At 38.0% G+C, this 23311-nt stretch overlaps 3 protein-coding genes across 5 annotated transcripts; all 3 read right to left on the reverse strand.

Annotated features, from left to right (window-relative positions):
* Positions 1-505: 505 nt before the first annotated feature.
* On the reverse strand, positions 506-4230 carry LOC116843707 (fungus-induced protein 1-like). Of its 2 annotated transcripts, none has more exons than XM_032814357.1 (3): positions 4073-4230; positions 2476-2650; positions 506-996 (listed from the first exon to the last, which is right to left on the reverse strand). In XM_032814357.1, the coding sequence occupies exons 1-3, from the start codon at positions 4088-4090 to the stop codon at positions 905-907; spliced, it is 285 nt and encodes a 94-aa protein (XP_032670248.1). In that variant the 5' UTR covers positions 4091-4230; the 3' UTR covers positions 506-904. The 2 variants fall into 2 exon arrangements, with proteins under 2 accessions (XP_032670248.1, XP_032670247.1); XM_032814356.1 differs by having other exon boundaries at positions 2464-2650.
* Positions 4231-7862: 3632 nt separating this feature from the next.
* LOC116843705 (protein pygopus-like) lies at positions 7863-15433 on the reverse strand. Its single transcript, XM_032814352.1, has 3 exons — positions 14792-15433; positions 10853-10919; positions 7863-9764 (listed from the first exon to the last, which is right to left on the reverse strand). Exons 1-3 carry the CDS (start codon positions 14807-14809, stop codon positions 8425-8427), a joined length of 1425 nt encoding a protein of 474 aa, XP_032670243.1. The 5' UTR covers positions 14810-15433; the 3' UTR covers positions 7863-8424.
* Positions 15434-15973: 540 nt separating this feature from the next.
* LOC116843706 lies at positions 15974-22933 on the reverse strand. 2 transcript variants are annotated; one of them, XM_032814353.1, is made up of 3 exons: positions 22428-22639; positions 19146-19242; positions 15974-16913 (listed from the first exon to the last, which is right to left on the reverse strand). In XM_032814353.1, exons 1-3 carry the CDS (start codon positions 22467-22469, stop codon positions 16675-16677), a joined length of 378 nt encoding a protein of 125 aa, XP_032670244.1. In that variant the 5' UTR covers positions 22470-22639; the 3' UTR covers positions 15974-16674. The 2 variants fall into 2 exon arrangements, with proteins under 2 accessions (XP_032670244.1, XP_032670246.1); XM_032814355.1 differs by lacking the exon at positions 22428-22639 and adding an exon at positions 22665-22933 and having other exon boundaries at positions 15978-16913.
* Positions 22934-23311: the final 378 nt, after the last annotated feature.

Genomic DNA, 23311 nt, shown 5'->3' on the forward strand with positions numbered 1-23311 from the left:
AGGAAATAGAGCCACTTTTCTGACTCTAGCACATTCCTTTACGGGACAACACATCTTCCATTGAGCTTTTGTACCGGCCATACTGAAATGATAACAATTATCGAAACCACCACTATCATCATTGAACGTTATGCGGCACAGAGATATCACAGTTATTAGGTGAGAAGGGGGAGGGAAGTAGTTGGATGAAGAAAATCTTAAAAATGAGGAAAGAGAACAAACAAGAATGTCTCAAAGATTAGGCTTATTGATAGAGACCAAATAGTTAAAGCAACAAAGCATAAACTGTAAGCTTGTGGCATATTGTTAGTTATTATTGTATTATGTAAGTTACTAAGTTCGCAGGGGGCAGGCACGGTTAATAATTAAGTTAGGAAGTCGGAAGGCGAGATGGTACTGGAGAAAGAAAATGTAAGATTGATGTAATACCCCTTTCAAAGCCGAAAGACAAGAAATAAATGTTATACTACTACATTGAACGTTATAAAAGATATCATCACTGAGATTCAATTTTCGCTGAGATGCATAATTTATTTTTCTTGGCATATTTATACTCGACATATACTTATGAGACATACGAACATCGTAACGGATCGTAATCTTCTATAATTGTTTTTTTTTTTATTTCCTTTTTGCGTAATCGTATCTTTTCCGAGAGTTTCGTGTCGATTAAGTAAGTACGTTTCACGCGCGCTCCGTCCGATGCGAACGTCACATGTATGGAAGGGTCCTCGGAGGATCAATCGTTGACTCGCCTGACGGATAGTTCGGCAGTCCAATGTTAGCAATAAAAATACATAGTAGGGAGAAAGCGACGTAAGTTATGTTCGAATAACTCTGGGCTCACTCTTCTTAAGATGGCGGTCCAGGAAATCCAGAGGAAGGTTGTTGCTCCGCGTCCACCTTAGCCATAATAGCCGTGATGGCCGTAGCCGCCGTAGCCGCCGTAACCGCCGTAGCCGCCGTAGCCGCCGTAGCCGCCATAAAATGGATATCCTAAGCAGGAATGAAAGAATAATACGTCAATATTTTCGCGCTAACGATTTTTACCCTCGGGGTAATGAGCGTGCGTATGCATGTGTGCGAACGTGAACGATTTCATTGTCACGAAGGCGAGCTCGCACGCAGCACGTACACACGAGCTGTTCTGTATAGAGTTTGCGTGTTGTACAGTTGTGCAATAAAAAAATCTGTCGCGTGGACATATAAAAAGATTTGTCTTGTAACTGACGCAATAAGATTCGTGAATATTCATAGATTGATAACGCAAAATTGAGTAGCTCCGATTTAACTTCAGAGAATTTTATGTATAAAATTAGTTAAATTTAAAAAATAGAGTTAAGGCATATTTTTTTAGTTTATCGTAGAAATTATAACGAGTTAATTATGACGGATGTATATAAAACCCGAAAACAAGGCTGTTGTGTCAAAGACAAACAAACTTGGGTCCGCTTTCGACAATCTTCCGCGTAGAAAATTTTTTAGGATTTAACTCGGGTCCGATTTCCCAAAATAATTGTGAGTTCTGCTTAGGAATGTGATGTCTTAAACATGCGATTCTAAGTAGGGGAAGTCAAAGTTTCCTCAATAGTATCTCTGGTCTTTATTTTACTTTAGAATTGAATACAAGATGGTGACTCCCTAAATAATTTCATTATTCAATAAAATATTTGAAGTATTTTAAAAATATTATATTTTTTAATTTATTATATTCTATTGAATATAATACTTGTGTAAATAATGTAAAAATGGAATCTCCTGTTTGATGTCCATAAAAGTGTATTAACAATATCGATTCTAGCTAGAGAACTCATGTTTGAGACAAGGATTGGATTCCCAATTGGTATCGTAATGAAATAAGTTTGAGACAAATTTTAGCATTTTAATCGAATACGCTGTATGTGAAAAAACCTTGAGGAATTTCTATGCGAGCTATGAACAAACTGCGTTCTTCTTTTTACAAAAATTAACTCGCCATAACTTTAACACTTTATGATAAATTAAAAAATATGTCATAATTTTATTTTTTAAATATTTAACTAATTTTATACATAAAATTCCCTGAAGTTAAATCGGAGATACTCAATTTTGCGTTATCAATCTATGAATAAGTCGCGTATCTTGTTGCGATAATTGACAAATTGTTTTGAGATAGAATTATTTGCAATTAAATCATAATTATTTAATTTCACGGTATCAACCTAACAAGTCAAGTATCTTCTTTACGTAACTCTGATTTTCTCGCGATATAAAATTATCTGAAATTAAATCGGAGTTATTCAATTTTGTTATTAATTGAGCACGTAAAGTAGTCGCGATAAGAGATATAAAACACAATTAGTACCAATAAATTCACAGTGACACGATGTTAAAGAGGAGACATACGAATCGATGAGGAAATGACGATTCTGCTATGACACTGCGATGTTGCGAGAGTAATATTGTAGATTGTGTCGATTTTACCATAAATCCTACCATATCCATAGCCATGACCGTAGCCATGGCCGAATCCGTGTCCGTATCCATGGAATCCGTGGCCATAGCCGTGGCCATAACCGTAATACGGATATAAGCCGTATCCGTATCCGCCCAGGTATCCTGGTTTCGCAGCTGCCATACCGATTGCAACAGCCAAAATCAGAACGATATACTGTAAAAGCGAGAAGGCTGTGATCAACGACAGTCCAGAGAAATATCTTTGTATATCTTAATATAACGTGTTTATCCCGATTAATCCTTTGCGACGCGAATAAGATTATCCTTTCGACTGAATCTCTAGACTTCGCTTTCAATCCTGAAATCGTGCAGAAATGATTCGCACAGTATCACTATCGCGCGATGCCGACATTTCGCGCTCAAGGTAACTGCAATCTGAAATTTAGATCACACACGTCACTAGGAAATTTAAATTTTTAAGAAAATATTAAAGAAATTTTAAGAAACTTATGCACACATAAATTTTATTTTTAAGTTGAATCTCTTTAGGGGTGAATTTATTAAAATTCGTAGAGAATGGTTTGATTTTAAAATGATATAAATATGACATCTGTCAATTGTGTGATACTTCCTTCTCTCTTGTCGAATTTTGTGGTAAATGTTTATTCACCTTTATTATTTTTTTATATATTTGTTGGCAATTTTTGCATTGAAAAAAGATAAAACAAACGTATTCAAACGTATATTCAAGTTCAAGTTAAACACACTTTTTTTGATACAGTTTGGAACGCAATCCGATGGTCCATCAAGAGAACCTGCCTAAATTGACTTTCATGAATCTCACGACATGAGACAATGGATGGTGAAAACTTGGTAATCCTTTTAATTAATTTTAAGAAGCAAATATATGGCGTGTATAAAATATAAAAAATATATATATTAACAAAATCGTAGCAAGCATTAACACATAAAAAAAGATTGCCTCTATCACGTTTGTATAGTCAAGTACAATAATTATTTGTCTGACATGTTGTAACCTTCTGAAATATGGGATATCTACCCCTAATCTTCTTTACTGTCTTGAGTTGATCATAAAATCTATATCGTACAATTATGTAAATTTTGTTGTTATATTAATGCGAAAACAATTTACTAAAAATAAAATTTAGATTCTTATGCAAAATTTTAAGCGATGTATTATCTTGAATAAATTTTGATAATTTTTTTATATCTCTTTTTGTATTTATTTTTGTCGATCTGCGTGATAAATATGAGTGCCATATGTACTATTTATAAGACATGCAATCATTGCTAAAATCGTTGTCAAATTCACACCTATCAAATATATATCTGTCAAATATACACCTATCTATCTAAATAACTTCTGGGAACTTCAATCGGGAACAAGTTCTCTCATTGGGCTATTGACTGCATTCCAAGCTGCATCGAAAAGAAAGTTTTCAAATCATATGAAAACCATATAAAGTATACACACACATGGTATTTCTGAGAAGGTTGAGGAAAACATGACGAGAAAATTGACAAGATATGTCGCAAAGAAATTGGCCTGAAATCAGTTCGCGAAGGAGTTCGAGTCACGCGGCTTTTCACGGTTTTTCGCACTCGATGCACTTACGATCTTAAGGCACGCCATTCTCTCGTGGTTGCAAATGCGCGGTCGAGCTGACGTCTCTCGCTGATTCTCAGTCGCGCCAATTTTTTCCCATCTGTCGTTACCGAATAACACTGTCTATCGTTTGCCTGTTACACGGCTTCTTTTATAACGAAGGCGGGGTCCCGCGACGACGCGCGCGCAGTGGACCCCCCACGTGAGTTGCGCTTTTCCGGACCCCGCATTGGCCTCCGCGTCTGTGCTAATAGGAAACTTCATTGTTACCCTGAGATTACACACGACTGAGTTGCGACTGTCGCGTTATGAAAGAGAGACACGACGCGACGCGCGGCGAAACGTGTGCACACGTGCGGCCGGACTCACGTGAGTTCTCGTGGCGCGCGGTGGACGCCTTGACATCCGAAAATTTCTTCCTCCACGCGATTGCTCGCGTGTGTCCGCGAGCCCCCTCATTACGCGGCCGGGGGAGAGAATCGTATACGTCGCAACACACACGGCGGATTACGATACTTAATGACCGCCGCGGCCGCTAATCGCTTATCACCGGCAATAATGCCCGGGCCCGCCGGTGAATCCCGGCCGCCGAGCACGTGGAAACGCTCCTCTGCGAGCATCGTAATCGAGACAGAAAGAGGTGACAGACGATGCGACGCGACGCTTACGTAAAGCGGGATTTTCTTACAAAATGTTTCGTTGGCGAAATTATGCCGATACATTGCACTCCTCTATGCTGATATAATATGCGTAACCGGTTGCCCAATTCCGCGACGTATTCCTATGCGATGTATTTCGTTAGAACTGCGGGAGTCCGCGAGAGGGAAGGAGGATGAGCCGAGAGTTGAAGGAAGTCCAGTCGGGGAGTCATCAATTCCGCGTTATTTAATTTTGTGCGGATACTGGAAAACCGAAATGACCAATGTCAGTTTGAATACTCTTTTTCGAAAATAAGGGGCGCGGGATAATTAGAAGATAGGGCCGAATTATGTTAATACGATGTCTGCTGCGAGACACGTCCTGGATATGCGCGAAGCTAAATTTGCTAATCCGTCGAGTAATGCAGGATCGATTAATTAAGATTGAAAAGAATCTTCGTTTCGTTTCAGACGAATTTGTTACTTTAACTTAAACATTAAAAAATTACGTGAACTTTGAATTTTATCGAGAGCATTGTGTTTTGTTGTTCATAACTCCTGGAGGAATTATCAAAATTTAATGTTTTTTTTATTTAAGGTAGAAATCGTTGAAGAATATGATTTTATTATTGCGATTTAATAAAGATGAAAGAAGTTATAATAAAAACCGAAATATGTTTTTACAAATAGTAAGGTTTAAAAGTTAGTTTGGGCAAATTTTACATATGTTTAGGATTAATGAAATAGGTAATTGTTTTAATTAATTCTATTAATATTTCTTAGAGAGAATATAGGAAAATATAGGGCTTTCACATAATCTTCGAGTAATAATGCAAGGAGTTCATATATTGAGAGGAAAAAGTATCTAAAAATAAAAATTATTTATTTTATTAGTAACATATTTACTTAAATTTAAATCCTCTTATTTAAATCACTTTTTCATTAAAAGGTACAGTTTTCAGAATACGCATTTTTTATTTAAAAACAATTTTTCTCCTTGTAAAAATGTGTATTAGTATATAAGTAAATATATTATCCAGACACACACAGAGATATGTGTACATAAATTTGTTAGCAACTTTACTTATCGAGTTGTAAAAGTTTCATTTTTTATAAGTGATTCAAATATCTTTCATATTTATTACATAGAGCGATGAAGTAGAAGAATACGAAAGAAACAGGAAAAAAATTATCAAAATTTGCTCAAAACAATACGTCGTGTTGAATGTAACATGTAAATCTAAGTGTAACGTTCAGTAAATGTTGCGTAGCAAATCAACCAAAAATTTACATTATCATACGATCTAAATTTCATGATTAATTCAACACAATTCATGATTAATTCAATTACATAAATGTAATTAAAAGATCTATCAAATTTCCATCATGATTGTCAAGTTCCCATTAATTGTCTCACGTCGTGATAACCATGAAAGCTTATCTAGGTCACTTCTTCTGATTACTTCGGTTGATAATATGCACTCGTTCTTTTGCTTCCTCGGCGCTTCGTACTCACAAAGTATGCGATATCGCAATTAACAGCGGTATGCTGTCCCGATCGATCAGGACACCACCCATATGAACATTGCGCGATTGTCTTCGCTTTTTTATGGGAACGTGATTCCCTTTCTTACGTTTACCTTCACGCTCGATTGTCCGCGTATTTCGCCGATCTGCTCCTGGCGAATGGGATCGAATTCTGCGATCGATATTCAGACTAGCGAAGGACTTCCTGCATCTTACGTAAATCGATTACGCACTTACCTTGAAAATGCGCGTCACAATAATTATTTTATGGTCGATGAGAAAAACTTGAAGGAAAACGAGAACGTTCTTCGAGAACTCTTCGCGTTGACTTTTCAACGTGCGCGCGCGCGAAAACAATATATACAATACAAAATGTATAAAGTAAAAGAGATTTTACAGAGTGTTAAAGATTCGTTAATCCTCCATTGCCTTCATGTGAAGTAAACGTTTACTTGAAATCTTATTTTCTAATTACATAAAGGTGGCTTATATATAATAATTGTTTTTGAAATTTTCCTTTTAAATGATATTTGTATGCTTTCTTAATTTCGTTAGTATAACTTTTACTAATAGATATTAACTTGCCATTGCTTTTGTATGAAGCGAACATTTAGTTGAAATTTTATTTTCTAGTTGTATAAAAGTAGTTTTACAGCTGTCTTTAAAACTTTCTGGCTTTTTATTTGCTATCTTTTAGATTATATTTGTATGGCCGTTTTTTAAAATTTTGTTAATGTAACTATTTTTTTTTATATAGACTCTGGAAATGTTAGCGCGCGCTCATAGCGACAGGAAATACGTGAGATTAATGGGACTCGTGCTGTTACCAAATTTAAGTTTTACTCTGATAGATCGATAATAAATCAATGCTTCAATACATATACTCGTTTTATAAAGCTGCATTAATGCAGTAATAATTAGATTCTCACTTAAAAATTTAATTAATAACAGGCGCGGCATTTCGTTCATACGAAAGCGCTAATATTTGTCAGCAGAACGAGGAAAATGGAGGATTAACAGTTCTCTTTGGGCGCGAGCAAACGGATGCGAGTAATTACGTGAAAATGAAGTGTCTCTAACTCTCGCATGTCTTGCATAATTGTGTCTCGTATCGTCAGTTAGACGTTGCGCGTACGCGAAATCACGTACGGAGGCCGCGAAAATTACTGGACCATGCAAAGCCCTGTGCATTGTTCGGACAACGAATAATCGCGTGGATAAAGGTCGGGCAATAATCATGAGAACGTTCCCTTCTGTATCATAATAGTGGGAGCCTCGTAATGAAAACTGATGGCGAGTTTTAACGTGCGTGTTACGCGGCTCTTAATCAGCGTGTACGTTATCGTTAATTATCAACTTATATTTTGTACAAAACCGATATCGCGCTGCAAACTCGGGACGAAGGTTAACGAACAACAACATGAACGGTCATTCCGTCGGGAATGTCGAGGATCGCGTGTCGTAAAGTTGGCGAGGCTTTAATCCGGCCTTTACGCAGTTGTCGAACGCTCTTCGTGACGCGGGCTGCACCTGCTGTGGATGAAGTTCATAACCTTCCCAGTGAATATTACCAACTTTATTGTATCTTTCAACGGAATACATAATCGCTAACATTCAGCATTTAAATCGTGCCGTTTCGCTAGCTGGAAGTGACTCTACTTACAGTGATATTCTGTCTTACAAATAGCATATTCATCGACTTATCACGTGTCTCTTTCATTCTCAGCTAAACTCGAATTGGTTCCGCTTAAAGTTAAAATTACATTTAGACACATTCCTAGATTCGTTATTTGATTTCACAAAAAGTAGCGCGAATGATTTTGCTCACACTGAAAGCCTCAAGCTCCCTCTCTGATGTTATTTTACTAAAATTATTTTACTAAAATGGATGCTATTGTTCTTTTTACTTGCATTTTCATTACTTGCATTACGTTAACGCCATTTTTCTAAGATTAAGACTTTCAGTATGAATAATGATTCAATATGAATAATTCAGTATGAAAGATACTCGCGCCCCCCTCTTTCTAAGGATAACTTTCCGTCTTACAAACGAGATACTTATCAAGAATTCACTCAGAACGGCAACGATTCAGAATTTTCAAACCGTATCATAATTTCTTCGTATTCAACATTACATTTACACTTATACTTTAATTTCGTCTTGGTCCGCTGTCTCAAAACGCGTAGTTGATATTTTTATTCTTTTCGGCTCTGGAAGTTGATCAGGCCGAACCGCTTGAGGCCGTTCTGCTCCGTCGTCTTATAACGATTCGAGGTAGCAGCAGGCGCTACCTCTTCTTGATTGACCTCGGTTATCCGATCGGGATTCTCGTTGGCCGTGGGTTGATCGCCCGACTCACCCGAGTCTGGCTTATCCTTCGGCGGTAGGTATTTCTTACCGTGAATGAAAGGTCCGTAAGGGAAGTGGAATGGAAAGCCAGTCAGATAGGGATCGGCAAAGATAGGATAGCCAACGTGGCCAACCCCGGCCACAGGACCACCCTTGAAATGGAAATGGTCGTAGGGGAGGATGTTGAACGGGGGTGGGAAGCCGTGGTGGTGGAAAAAAGGCTTCAAAGGGGGGCCGTAAGGGTGCGGGTAGCCGTTTTTTGTCCCGTTATTTTGATCGCCGTTGTCGGCCGGTTCCTCCGTCTGTCTGTTATTGCCGTTGCCGTTGCCGTTGCCGTTGCCGTTGTAGCCGTTACCGTGATGCCCGTAGCCGTAACCGGGAGGTCCATAGAAGTCGGGCCCGCCGTGATGAGGTCCGTACGGTCTGTTCCCGTTGGTGTCGTTGCCGTTCCTGTGATTGGGCCCATAAGGGCCGTAGCCGCCGTAGGGAAACGGCGAGCCGTAGGGTCCATGATTATAGCCGTGAGGGTCGAAATAAGGTGGCCCATAACCGCGATGGTGCGTGCCGTTGTTTTCGACTCGCGCATTCTCCTCCGTACTCCCCCCGTCGTCGGGATGGTCATCGTAGGGGTGGAAGTGTCCGTAGGACCCGTAGGGCCCGTGGAAGCCTCCGTAGGGTTTCCCTCCCAGGTAGGGCCCAAAGCCACCTTTGGGAAAAGCGCCGGCGTAGGCGGAGTACTGATTGGTCGACGACTGCTCGATACTGCCGACCGACGACTCCACGCCGTCGACGACGGCGGCTTTCTCAGTCGCCCTGAGGTTGTCGTTCGGCGAGAAGTAGGGCTGATTGTAGAAGTTCGGTCGTTCTTGGCGCAGGTAGGCTTCCTCCTCCGGCTGCTCGAGTCCTCCGCTCGCTCGTGTCTCTTCGACTCCCGTCGGAGAGTCCGCGTAAAGCCCGTCGTAAGGGTAAGGATTCGAGCGTGGCTCGTAGTAGTTGGCCGCGTTGTTCCTCTTGTCGACCACGTTGTCCAAGGTCGATTCTGAGTCCGGTCCGCCGTCGAGGCGGATAGGTATAGTCAGGATCGGTCGGAAGGACGATCGGTTGCTGCGTTGTTGCACGTCGCCCAATATGGCCGGCGAGATCACCGAGGCCACGTTCTTGGCGAAGTTCGCCAGGATTTCGGGACCTTCGTTAAAAAGGAATGAGCAAAGAATCTCGTCATTTATGATGATTAAGGAGTTTATTCATCAGATATGCACTTCCAGAGCTCTCGAAGGATATATTTTCAATAGCGCGTCGAGGAAGTTACTCATAAATTCATTACTTATCGAACAAAATTACGTTTTTATATATTTACTTTACTATCTAAATAATAAATGCTAATTTAAAATCAATTTTATGGTACTATCTTGCTACGTTTTACTCAGTATAATGCTATTTGAAGTATAAAACAGCAATTTTCTGGTCTACAATCCACGAAGTTAATTGCGATATTGAATTTCTTACCTTGCAAACAAATCATATGAAACTTTAAATGTTACGTTAATTTTTTGTATAATTTTAAGCATCTTTTTTTATTTAAATAAATAAACTCTTTTAAACGCGAAAGTCCCAGAATGCTTCGATTTCCCTTCGCGAAGTCGATTTATTAAATAGCAATTTCGAATTACGAGCTGTCGCTCGTTTATCATTTGTTTTTCCGTCTGTATTTTATAGCACCCGGCTGGCAGTAATATAATATTTACGAATACACGTCGAGAGTCGATATAAATGCAACAATCCTAAACGCCTGAGAGGAATTATTTAAAAAAAAAGAAAAAAATTTACCGGCGCTTTTTTAAGTATCACGTTGAAACCTTTACAATATCTTAATTACATTTATGGGTTGAATGTACAGTATTAAATTTTTACTTATTAAATTTACGTCATTATACAGTGATTTATTAAATTTTTTTGTTATATTTATTAATGCAGCAACAAACTCTAAAAGTAATTAAAAGTTACTCTCAGAGATGCATATTATATGACATATTATTTGTAGCAAATTTAAATAACTTTTTTCGTATTTCTATTTCGTCTTACGTGACGAAATATAAGTGTCATTTTTATGGGCCAGTTAGAGAGTATACTCCTAAAATACTCCTAAGAGAGTATATTCCTAAGATGCAATTTTATTTTCACACATATCGACTAGTATAGAGTCACTGCTAAATTTATCTACGCTTGTCTATCTGGATATAATGAGCTAATTACATGAAAGAAAAACATACTTACTGACTGCGCTTCGCGCCGTTCTTCCGCCATTTATCGCGCACCATAGCGCGATGCAGTGAAACAACATCTGCAACGAAGAAGAATTCGCAATGTTACATTGCAGTTATAGAGCGCGGTATATGTTTCGAGGAAACACATACATAAGCGACAGAATCACGAGATCAATTTCGAATTTGACGCTTGATAAATATTTCACTTGAGAAGTTCTTAAAAAAAAAAACTTCCATGTGCGTGCGAGACACGATCCGAAACATTCATCGTTCTTTTCTCTTATAGAAATATCATACTAAGAATCATTGATAATTACTTATTATCCAGTATTTTTAATACTGAAAATAAGTAATTATCAATGATTCTTAGTATGATATTTCTATAAGGATTGCTAGAGTTTTTTGAAAGTTTTATCAACGCCGACTGCGTTGCCGTGACTATATAATTAAGTTGATAAAAGAGTTAATTCCGCGCGATATTTAGCATAACGTGTAAACACTCACGATATCATAATAATTTTGTCGTTAATATGCATTCGTATTTAATGCGTTCCGGTAATAAATTATTGCTATGTGATTATTTCGTAAGAAATATTCAATTATAAATAAATATTAGTATTATAAATATAGAATTTGCATATTTTTAGTAGATATATACACATACACACAGGCAAGGTGACATATTTTTCTCTTTCTCTCTCTCTCTCTCTCTTTCTCTCCCTCCGTCCCCAAAATTCGAAAGCCACTTCGTGGCAACTATCCACATTTACGCGCGCGTCGAGTGCGAAATCATACGAGATTATCGCGGTGTTTGTTATTTGCGAAGGAGTTTTTCGCAAAGGAGAAGAAAAAGGAAAAAGGGAAGAAGTTACGAGCGGCGTAACGCGCGACAACGCACCGGTAGCGTGACCGGCGATCCCTCTGTAGAATTATGTTTTATTTGTCATTGCGTAAGGCGAGTAAGAGACGTGTATACATGTAAAACCGACGATCAACGCATCGCGTATGCCGATTGTGTAAAATCTCAGCGAAAAGGAGCGCCGACACGCATGCACGCACGCACATACGATACGCGCTCGCGTGCAAATATCGCTTCTCGACATACTTATTAGTCGTGTCTGTCGTCTCCCGTCGTGTGGAACATGATTCTTGTAATAATAGAATCGAATCGTTCTGTGTGCGGTCACGCCGATTGCATTTTCGCGAAGTGCAGCGTACGCACATCGAGGAAACGCCGCGCGAATCAAGCTAACTCTTGCACGGTCGAGTTACTTCGACGCTGCGAAATTCAATTCGCGTCGTTTTCGCTCGACGAAAAATTTGCCGCGTTGTTTTGAAACTGCGAAGGGGAAATGTTTTGGACAAAATAAATCCCTCTTGCGTATCAATAATCAAATAATCAAATGATGATCAACAAAGGCAAAAAATACGCCAAATACATAAAGACGAGTAAATTGTATCTAACAAAATTTCTTTATAAAAAACCTAAGAACCCAAGAACCTCAATTAAAAATCTCTGTAAATAGTTGTGTAAAAAAGCAACCTAATAAAACATTTTTATCCAAAAAATTATTAAAAAAAACTCAATTAAAATATATGAAATCAGTAAAATCATCCAAGTACATGATTCATTATTATCAAATTACAATAAATTATAACTAATAATCCATTATTACCAAGTCACAATAGATATAACTGATATAAAAGACCAATATATAAAAATCAAAATCATATAACAAACTCATAACAAAAAATACCAAATAATAATCAAATCTAACAGTAATCAAAGCAAACACAATTTTGAGTATTATATAGAATGTTGACACTTGGTCAAGTTATTTGTTATATATTATTAGGGGGTTTAAGGGGATTAGGAGTGTGAGGAAAAATATTATCACGTATAAGAATTAAAGTAATTGAGGGAAGTAATAATAATTTGCGTCACAGGCTCTAAAATTGATCAGTTATTCACATTCTACGATTTAATCACGAATGAAAACATTTCTTTCTCAATCGATCAGCCGTTTTTTAATTGCTCAACGCTCCGCAAGATGGAAACTCCATAACGGAAGTTGCAATCGCAGATACTCCTGCAATTTATGTAAGACTCATACGAACGCAACGCGTTATCTTTCACCGCCTGTTATTTCTTATCCAGCGTTTTATAAGATACGTAGTTATCAGGCAACAATTGGGAGCATTCCTTTATAATGGTGGACGACTTCCGTCATATACTGTGCCATTAATATAAAAATAGTTGTACTCACACTGAGCCTACATCGCGGCGATTACTCAATTGCCGACATAAAGTTTATATTTATCATTATCCTTTTGCCGAAAAATCGTACGATCAATATTTAATGTCTTCTTTTTTATTAGTTACAGTTTCAAGAGAAAATAATGCACGCAGAAATTAATCGGAAAAATATAACTGCACAAATATTGAATTCTGAAAATATTAGTACAAATATTTAATTCAATAGATAATTCACAAAAAATTCAAAATTGCCCAAAATATTCCAAGAATAAAATGTCGAAAACTTTAAAAAGTATAAACACTAATCGTTGGTTAACAAGAGTGCGATAATTAGACATAATCAGCACAGCTATTGCGAACAAATGCACGATCTTATCATCAAAATATTATCCATCTGATTTGAAATATGAATGAATGAACTGAATGTGAAATATGAATGATTTAATTAGACACCATCAATTGTGCTAATTGTTATCTTTATCGCACTCTTGTTGGATAATGTTTATACTTTTTAACATTTTGTTCTTGGAATATTTTGCGCAATTTTGGATTTTTGTGAATTATCTATTGAATGGAATATTTGTGCGAATATTCATTAATTGAAATGTTTTGTAATTACGCATTTTGTAACGCAGATACGTTTGCTTGAGTTGCGTGCGCTGCGTCATGCGTGGATCATCGTAATCGTGACTCAGAACTGAACTAAAACGCGGTCGCGCTCTCCGCGTGAAATTGAAACAGATCATGATGAGGCTCTTAGAGTCCATTGTTTCAACCTCTTGATAAGCTACTTAACAGTTAAATCATGTGTCTGTTTTTGACTAATTTGAAGATAAAACGAAGAGAAACATATGATTTAATTATCAGGTAACTAAGATGTTAGAACAATCGGCCTGTAGGTTCGTATTAATAGTCATTACTTGAAATTCACTCTACGTGAAATACTCAAATCTGAAGTTTTAGAGTTAAATGAGAGTTTTTTATTTGAATTATATCACACATGTGAAATTACATTTGCAATCGCAATTTAATTGAGAAACTCAGATCTAACTCTAAATTAAAATCTAAGTGTCTTACCTGAAGCAAGTTTTAAGTAATGACTATTAATATAAGCCTTAATGACAGGTTGCTACGCCGCTGACTGATTTATCTGTTTCTTGAACTTTGCCGAGACGGGAATATATTCCTATGTCGCGGAACCAGCGCGCGACCTACTGAACCCAGTCTCGGCCGCGTGAATTTCGAAAGCCGCCGTTCTCTTGACACATTAAACAACCGCGGGTTAAATTGGATGATTTCGTTGCAGAGCGTGCAAGTGATTAGACAAGTAATACGGAAACTGAAACAAGACGTGTATCCTGATAAATGAATTCGTGAGCGGCTCACTCGGTTATTACATTAAATCACGCTGATTGACTTGCCACCGACTGAGGGATGGAGGCAGGGAGAAAGAGGGAAAGAGAGAAGAAGAGATAGAAATCCCGAGGCTTTACTGAATCCGCGCGTTCTCGCTGGATAATTCGCAATTCGACACTCCGCACTGATCTCCGCGGCACGCGACGGATTTTTCCTTAATTCTGATTAATTGCGCTATCGCGAGACGAGCGACGTGCGTTGCGAAATCGCGGCTCTCTTCGTTCTTCCCTGTGCACGATGAACGGATGGATGGCTTTTACAAACGAGGATACTCACGTGCAACGCGTAATGCATCGTGCGTGTGGCTCGTGACGACTAAGGGGCAGACATCGTGTCCGTTGTCATTTATACTTTCTCTCCTTAAACGCGGCTTTACCCTCGTTGCGCCGCGTCCAGGGTGTGTGTCGGAAGGGTAGATCGCAGGATCCGCGCGATCCTCGCCAACAAGTTTATCAATGGGGCACGATACGTGTTTTTCGTCAAATTGTATTCAGCATTTCGTGAACACTTCAGTTTGTTTCATTAAGTTCTGGCCCATAACACACAGGTATAGTGAGTCTTCAGTCTCTTGTTCTGAAGTCTATAATTTCTGGTAAGGAACGTTTCCCACGCTGTTTCAATAGCTGGAATCTGGCTAGCTCACTTAAAGCTTAGGGATTACGACTTTAGGCAGCAATGGGAAACGCTTTCAGTCGAAAGTTACGTCACAGTTTTAGGCTTAGAGCAAACGTCTAAAAGTTTATTACGTCTAAAAGCTTATTGTGAGCCGTGAATAAGGAGAGGGGCAACGTGATACTGTAACTGATACAATATTAGATTACTTCTCTCCCTGATAAAGCGAACTGAGATGTTCACGAAACGTTGGAAATGTTAGATAAAAATCATGTCTCTTATTTCCAAGATTTCTGATTTCCAAGAAGTAAATTATTTTCTGATGATTATATAAATTACTTTCTGATACTCAAGAAATAAATTACTTTTTAAGAGATTTATAAGTAAATAAGTTTACTTAGAATAAAATTTTAAAATCTGTGAAAGTAGAAACGTGGCCATAAATTAATGCTTTGCTTGTGTTAAAGACTAAAAACTTTCTCGGTTCAGAAATTTTCCTTTGATATTTGTCGACATTATCATTCTCTTGCAGAAATATTGATACTGAAGAATTTTTCGGTCTTTGATGAACGTAAGGTATTAACTTGTAGCTATTTCCTTCTCTCTCATACAGCAAGAGAAAAAATAATTAAAAATAAAAGAAATATTTATTTGGTGGGTACTAATTTTGTATTTACTTATATACATACGAATACATATACTTTTATACTGAGAAAAAATTTTTTTAAATGAAGAATTTATTTTCTCAAAAGCATAACTTTTCACGAAAACAATTGTTTTTGTTATTCAAATAAAAGAATTTAGATTTAAGCAAATGTTGTTAGTAACCCAACTGAATAAATATTTGATATTTTTTATAAATTTTCTTAATGCTTCAGAATTTCTCCTTGATGACGTATCTGTAAAGCTTTAATTCTATAATTCAAAACAAACCTTGTTGCGCGTCACGCCAGTCTCGAATATCAAAACAATATCTGAGACACTCGTGGTAGGTATCGACGCGCAATTTCCGCGTGTAAAACTTACAAATGATCGCATCGACGAGTGGCATTAATAAAACGCAACGACGTTTCGTTAGGTATATGTGTATATTCATCTACCTTTACAAAGCCGCGAGCCTTACAGTGTACTAGAAAAATATGGCAATGAATGAATGAGTGGCACATAAATACAGGACGACGTCGGAGCGCGCGCGTAGCGTCGCCTCGAAGATACCTCGACTGAAACTCAAGAAAGAGAGAGAATAATTCCCAAGTAACGAGCGTTATCGTTGGCAATTACAGGTAATTTACGCGAAGGAGCTGTCGCGCACCTCAGCCTGGTGCTCGCTCACGCGCGACTCGACGTAGCGGCGGGAATATATAAGAACTTCATCCAGCGATACTTCTCGCGATTGTCGCCGGCTGGATTGCGCGGGATGCAGGTGTTCTTGTCCTCTTCTTCGCGAATGGCGAGAGGGGACGCAGGATACCTCTGTCGGATGACCACAGCGTTCGATGACTACGACGAGACACGTTGCCTTCCGGCGCAGAGGTCCATCCAGCGGGCTAATAGCCGATCTGGCTGATCGTGCCGACGACGCCGGGGGCAACGACTGCGGGCAGATTGTAAATCTGCACAGGTCGAGGCGCGATGCTCAGAGGTCGGCTCGCGCGCAGATTCGGCGTGACGATCACCAGGCGCTCGCCGAAGGTGCCCAACTGTCTGGCCTGATGAGGACCGTAGTCCTGGCCGTAACCCGGGTACTTGGCCAGCATGCCGCTCACACTTCCGTACGGGATCCCACCTGTCGAGTGACGCAATCAACATTAACGAGGTCATTACGCGAAATTACGAAGATGATAAGCGAAGGAGGAAACATCGAAGCGTCTCGCGCAACACACCACTCCTCCGTCCGCCGTGTCGACAGTCCCGATACGTTTCGCTTTCCTTCCACTCCACGTGTGTTTCGAAAACGCGATTCCGTCAATTGAGTCTATTTACGATCTTGATAAGGGGCGAGGTTGCGCGCATTAAGGAATTGATTATATATATATACACTGTAAAAAATGATGTGTTAAATTAACATTTCATGTGTCCCAAATCATCCACTCTCATTTATGTGTAAATTTAACAAAAAACAAATGTGGTAAAAAGGAACACGCATAATATGTAAAAAAATTAACACAAGAATTTAACACTTGAATACCGTCAGGAATCACAATTTGTGTTAAATTGACATATGCGTAATGTTAAATTAACTAAAATAAAATGTTACTTTAACATTCGAGAGAAGTATTAATCTACGGTTTTGATCAAATGGAAATATTAAATTGACATAATCTATGTCTGACATATTAAATATGTCAATTTAATACAGTCTGTGATTTCTAATGGTATTCAAGTGTTAAATTCTTGTGTTAATTTTTTCCATATTATGCGTGTTACTTTTTAACACATTTGTTTTGTGTTAAATTTACACATAAATGAGAGTGGATGATTTCGGATACATGAAATGTGTTAAATTTAACACATCAGTTTTTATAGTGTATATATATATATATATATATATATTATAATATAATATATATATATATATATATATATATATATATATATATATATATATATATTATATATATATGATCGTTTTTTTTCAGGAGTTCATTAGACTAACTTATTAAATCAATTTATTAAACTAATGCATTGAATATGTTATTGAATATATATAAACATATTCAATACAATACATTGGTTTAATAAATTAATAAGTTAATAAGTTAGTTTAATGAATTCCTGAGAGAAAACGACGACGTACATGTAATTTAACGCGCGCGCGCGATATGGTGGTTATATATAATTATATATAATTTTTTAATATTTATAATTATATATATATGTAATCTCTATAATTATATATAGGTATTTTTTTCGAGTTGTTAAAAATAGATTTCGTGCATAGATAAAAAATATCTGATGGTTAATTTGACGCGGTGTTTGCTAATAAGATATTTCCGCGAATTGTGTCTGAGAATTAACATCGTCATAAATTAATTCGATATTCATGGGATTCGAGAAACTGTTGGGCCGTTCGTCACAGACTATTCGCGAACAACTCGGAACGAGTCGTTGAAATGATAAATCTTTCTCATGCACCTTTATTGTCCGCGATAAGACATTTGTCGTAAAGATATCGTAATTTAGAAGAATCCTGGCAATATGTAAAGCGATTTCTTTGATCTGCGTCTGGAAAATGATTTAATTGATTATTTAAACTTGAAATGCGACTGGAATAAGTAATCGCACGGAAAGTTTCCTGCACGATACAAAGAATAATTTAAAAAAACTAGCTATAGCTTTGCACAATAGTGTAAAAATATCTCTCGAATCATGTTGATTCACGAGAACAATCAAATGAATAAATATACTAAATTTCTTCGCAAATTATCTGACGCTTGGCCGCTCATATCTAGCATGCTGACTGTTCTTCTTTCAGGTGAAAGGCAAGGCGGATTAGACACGAACGATCACCGGTGCTGCTTTCTGTTGGAGCTCGATCCTAATCGAGCTCGAAAGTAAGGGGACTCAGAATACTCTGTTCGATTTACTCATCGATTAATCTGTTCCTCACACGTGAAAATATTTAATAACACATAACGCAAATATTTAATAACACATAATGCAAATGTTTAACACATTTAATAACATAAAACATTTACTAACACATAACATTTAATAACATAACATAACATTTAATAACACATAATGACAATATTTAATAATATCAAACGCGAGTCGCGCGTTTCCGAGACAAACAATTCGTCTGAAGAGAATTATTTGTCTGTTGTGCGTGTTATAATCGATTAAAGTGTCTATAATATTTATATATTTAGGATAAGATGATCGTTTTTTCTCATAAATGTATACATAATAATTATAACGAAGCAGAATCATGCGCAGGGAAACTGGTCAACGTTTGTTCGCGCGCGCGTCTCTTAAATTTTCTACTAGAAAGTCAGGAAGCAGAAGCCTGACTTACCATACGCCAATCCATTCACCATTTCTACGATCCCTGCGCTGTCCGGTGCGGCTGCTGATAATTTTAACAACGTCGCGAGTCCAAATAACAGGGTGATCTACGGAAAATTACACATTATTAGACCATCTAGTGATTTCAATGCGCGCACGGGTAGTGTCTTACCACGTAAATATACCAGGAAAAATATATAACTATTAATTTAAAGTATTTTATATAATTTTCTCACGATCTCTTTTCCTCTTTTCTCTCTATTAGCAAAAGCTGACATAATATGTCGACTACACGACAATTTTTATTATTAACTCGCGCACAACAATTAGTATAATGTAAACTTCTGGTATCAAATGTATTGTTATAAAAAATTTACGTTACTCTACTTACTGATTAATTATGTTTGATACTTCCGTATCACGTATTAATTAACATGTAATTGATTTAATTGTATTTAATACGTGAGAGAGTAATTAAATTTAATACTTAAATTAATTAATTAAGTTAATTGAATTTAATACTTTTTTATTGAACAGAATTAATTAATAATTAGTGTAAAAGAATATCCTGGAATTAATATTTTTGATACCAGGAGTTTAATAATATATTTGACATCAGAAATTTTTAATTTCCCCTCCCCCCAAACTTATAATTGATTTAATCTCGATCTGGCACGCTGTTACAATAGAATTCGCATTATAATAATTTCTTTTTTCTTTTGACAAAAAATGATTTTTTTTGCATAATTCTATTAATTTTTGTAATTTGTGTAATTCTATTCTACAAAGACGTGGAAACAGATTTATAATTTTTTAATAAATTTTTTTCAATATTTTTATGGAATTTAAATAAGTAAAAAACGTAAACGCTCTCTCCCACTTTCAAGTGTGCTAGATTAAAGTGTCCAAGAGATGTATGTATCATGTGAGGGTTAATTATATTTCATACTATCGCGCGCGCGTATATCAAATAAAATAAAAGCTTGATACTTCCTTTATCAAATGAATCAGTTAGGTGTTCGATCTTATTTTTGCGAAGAGCGACCTCAAACCGACGATCCGTTTCAGGTCCTTGCACAGCGAATCACTTAACAATTCGCGGTATGTGCATATTTTCGCGTGGCCGCTCGACAATGTAGTCGAGCAGCGTGGCTAAGAATATACTGTGCGTGTAGCGTTTCACAGAATTAAACACGCGGTTGTGTCACGATTGTGTCATCGCTATCGAGCGGCTCGCGACGGTATCGGCTGCGCGAGGCGAGATTTGCGTCGCGTCGCGTAGGCGTCGCGACCTCGACATCACCTGCATTAGGGCGATTTTAGGCAATCCCGACAAAAACGCTCTCTCGCTCTCTTGCGGATAGAAAGTGTGTCGTACATTAGCATACCGTGAAACATCTGCGAGTTTTTCCGCGGGCCGCGTCGGTCGCGCCTTAACTCGCAATTTTTCGCGCACTGCCCCAGTCCTCGACGTTCGATCTTTCCACACCGTGCAGAATCGCTGAGAAGCTGATCAATCAATAATTATTGCAACATCCCGATGCAACGAGCGTCCGATTAAATAACAAGCGCTCGGAGTTACGCCTTTACGTAATGAACGGCACGACAACGAACCCGCGCCACTCCTCCATACTCGAGAACGTGCGTCAATCAGTCCTTGCGGGTATTATAACAAGTGTCAATCGTGGTCAACCGCGCAAGCCCGAGGACATTCTCAGATCCGTCACACTGATGTTCCTGCGTTGCCAGAATCGGTCCCCGAAATTACCGTAGTTCGTTTTAAAATCGCGCGGAGACGCTCCATACAAAGGAGGTATCAAGCTTAACTGATCTTTCTCTAATTGGTTTTATTTTACTTGATGTACGCGCGCGCGACAGTATAAAATATAATATAATTAACTCTCACATGACACGTACATATCTTGGACATTTTAATCTGGCACATCTGGGGAAGGGGCGGCGTTTTCGTTCTCGTTTATCTAAATTACGTAAAAGTGTTGATAAAAATCTATAAAAAGTTATAAATCTATTTCCGCATCTTTGTAGAATAGATTAATACAAAGGAATGATCGCAATCCAAAAGAACCTAGAGAGATAGACAGAATGTATTTGGGCATTTGTGCTGTACGGGGAACAATATAATGACGTATATCCGATCAAATAAGTCTTCAAAACGCTCCTCTACACTGGAACGTGTGTTAGTCTCTGTCCACGCAAACATTGAAAAGGCCTCAGTTACCATCTTAGACTATGACAACTTCTTTAAATCCTCAGCTATCTAGTATCTGTTGCCAGGACCACCCCAGAAATCATTGTAATTCGTCCTTGATCGCAGCACCAAATGATACTATGACGCACTCAAATCGATTTGCGTCAAAGCGTTCCACTCTATCAACACATTTCAATCTCTTTTCGCATATGTTAAAATAGTTGTGTGACTAAGTAACATATTTTCAATGGCGCATGGAAGGGAATATTCTATTTTACTGTTTATCAAACAAAAATATATTTCTATATAATTATTTCTCTATTAAAATAGCACAAATGTCTAATATACTCCTTGAAGATTCTAAAGATATCTAAAAAAAGCAGAATATTTTTATTTTCTGATCTCATTTTTAGTATTTAGAAGTTACGAAAAAGAGAAATTATATATATATACAGTTTCGTAATACCTGCCGAGATTACGACATTAATTTCGAAAGTAAGCTTAAAAACTAAAGCATCAACAAAGCGTATCAACTAGCATTCTCAACTACGTAATCACGAGGATATCTTCAAGTTTTCAAATCATGAAATTCTCAAATCCGTTATCCAGATGTTTTCCTCTTCAGGATGAACCTTTTACATCGACTTAATATCTTCATAAACTTTCTTTCTGCATCAAGAATTTTCATGACTTTCTCTTTCTTTGTATAATGATAGACGTAAATACGCGAATATTTTAATCTAACGGTAACCCGATAACCCCGAGTATAATCACGCAAAAATTCTCCTGCTCAAATCCGCGATTGATTTTAGCCTTTTCTTTTATCTTACGTACAATTTATAATATATGAAGACAAGCCAATTATGTTTGGAAACTCAGACATTATCATAAATGTCATTTAATTATATAAAAATACAAATATGAAACTCGAATAATTGTTGACAATAATTATCTTTATAAAGTTGAGAACGATGTCGATTTACTTGCAGTTGTGCTATAATGCAGCTGCTGTAAATTCCACAGACAAGATTCTAGCTAGACAAAAACGACGATAACTTATAGCCGTGACATTTAGAATTCTACCTGAACCAGCAGAACCATTTTTCTGAGTGTGCAATGACGCATTCAATCCGATACGCGTTCGAAATCATATTTGAACGCGTGCCAAGCTGTTCCCGCTAAGAGATCTCCGCCATCCTCAACCGTGCAGTCCCGAGAACATCTTGAAAAATTCGTCGCACAAAACTGTTTTCCTCGCCTCGAGGACTACTCTCGAAATTACGGCAATCCGTTGCCGATCACGGGGACCCTTTCACGTACCTTGGTGAGCAGCATGTCGCCGTTCGCGGGCACAGCAACTCGCACGGCACTTAGAAACTTAGCAGGTGACTAGCCTACAATGGCAAAGATCGAATTATATACACGTGGCATGTTGTGTCGTGCGTGTTAACGTTAGCCAATCGCCGACCGGTGTTCCCTTTCGATCGAGCGTGCATTTTATTCGTCCAGCTAGGATTTTATCAGCGCGCACGGCGAAGGATATCGGCCGGATCACGGCACCTTAACCTTGGCGCACCGCGGTCGCCTCTCACATCGATCGCTCGGATCTCCTGGATCCTTGCGCGCCAAGGACCGATTTCCGCCGCGGCTGACGCGTGCGTTTTCTCCTTGTGTCTTTTCGCTCGGCTTTTTAACGAGAGTGACGCGCGTCCTCCGCCAGAATGACAAGCGCATCGACGACGATGTTCCTTTGAGGCTCGAGCTAATGAACAGAAGGACGCAGTGACTAATGAAACGGCGCTCGTTATTCCGTCACGCGAGAAATGACGTCGAAAGCGAACCGGGAGAGGCGACAAAAGTGGCGAGAGCGAAATGTGGCTCACTGATGAGCGAAATGATTGAAGGGAAATGATGGCATGTTGATGATGAGGATTCGACAGATAAACACAAGTATGCTCGACATAGTT

This window comes from Odontomachus brunneus, unplaced genomic scaffold (assembly GCF_010583005.1).
Source record: "Odontomachus brunneus isolate Ranch 3 - 2012 unplaced genomic scaffold, Obru_v1 Obru_scaffold_035, whole genome shotgun sequence".
NCBI lineage: Eukaryota > Metazoa > Arthropoda > Insecta > Hymenoptera > Formicidae > Odontomachus > Odontomachus brunneus.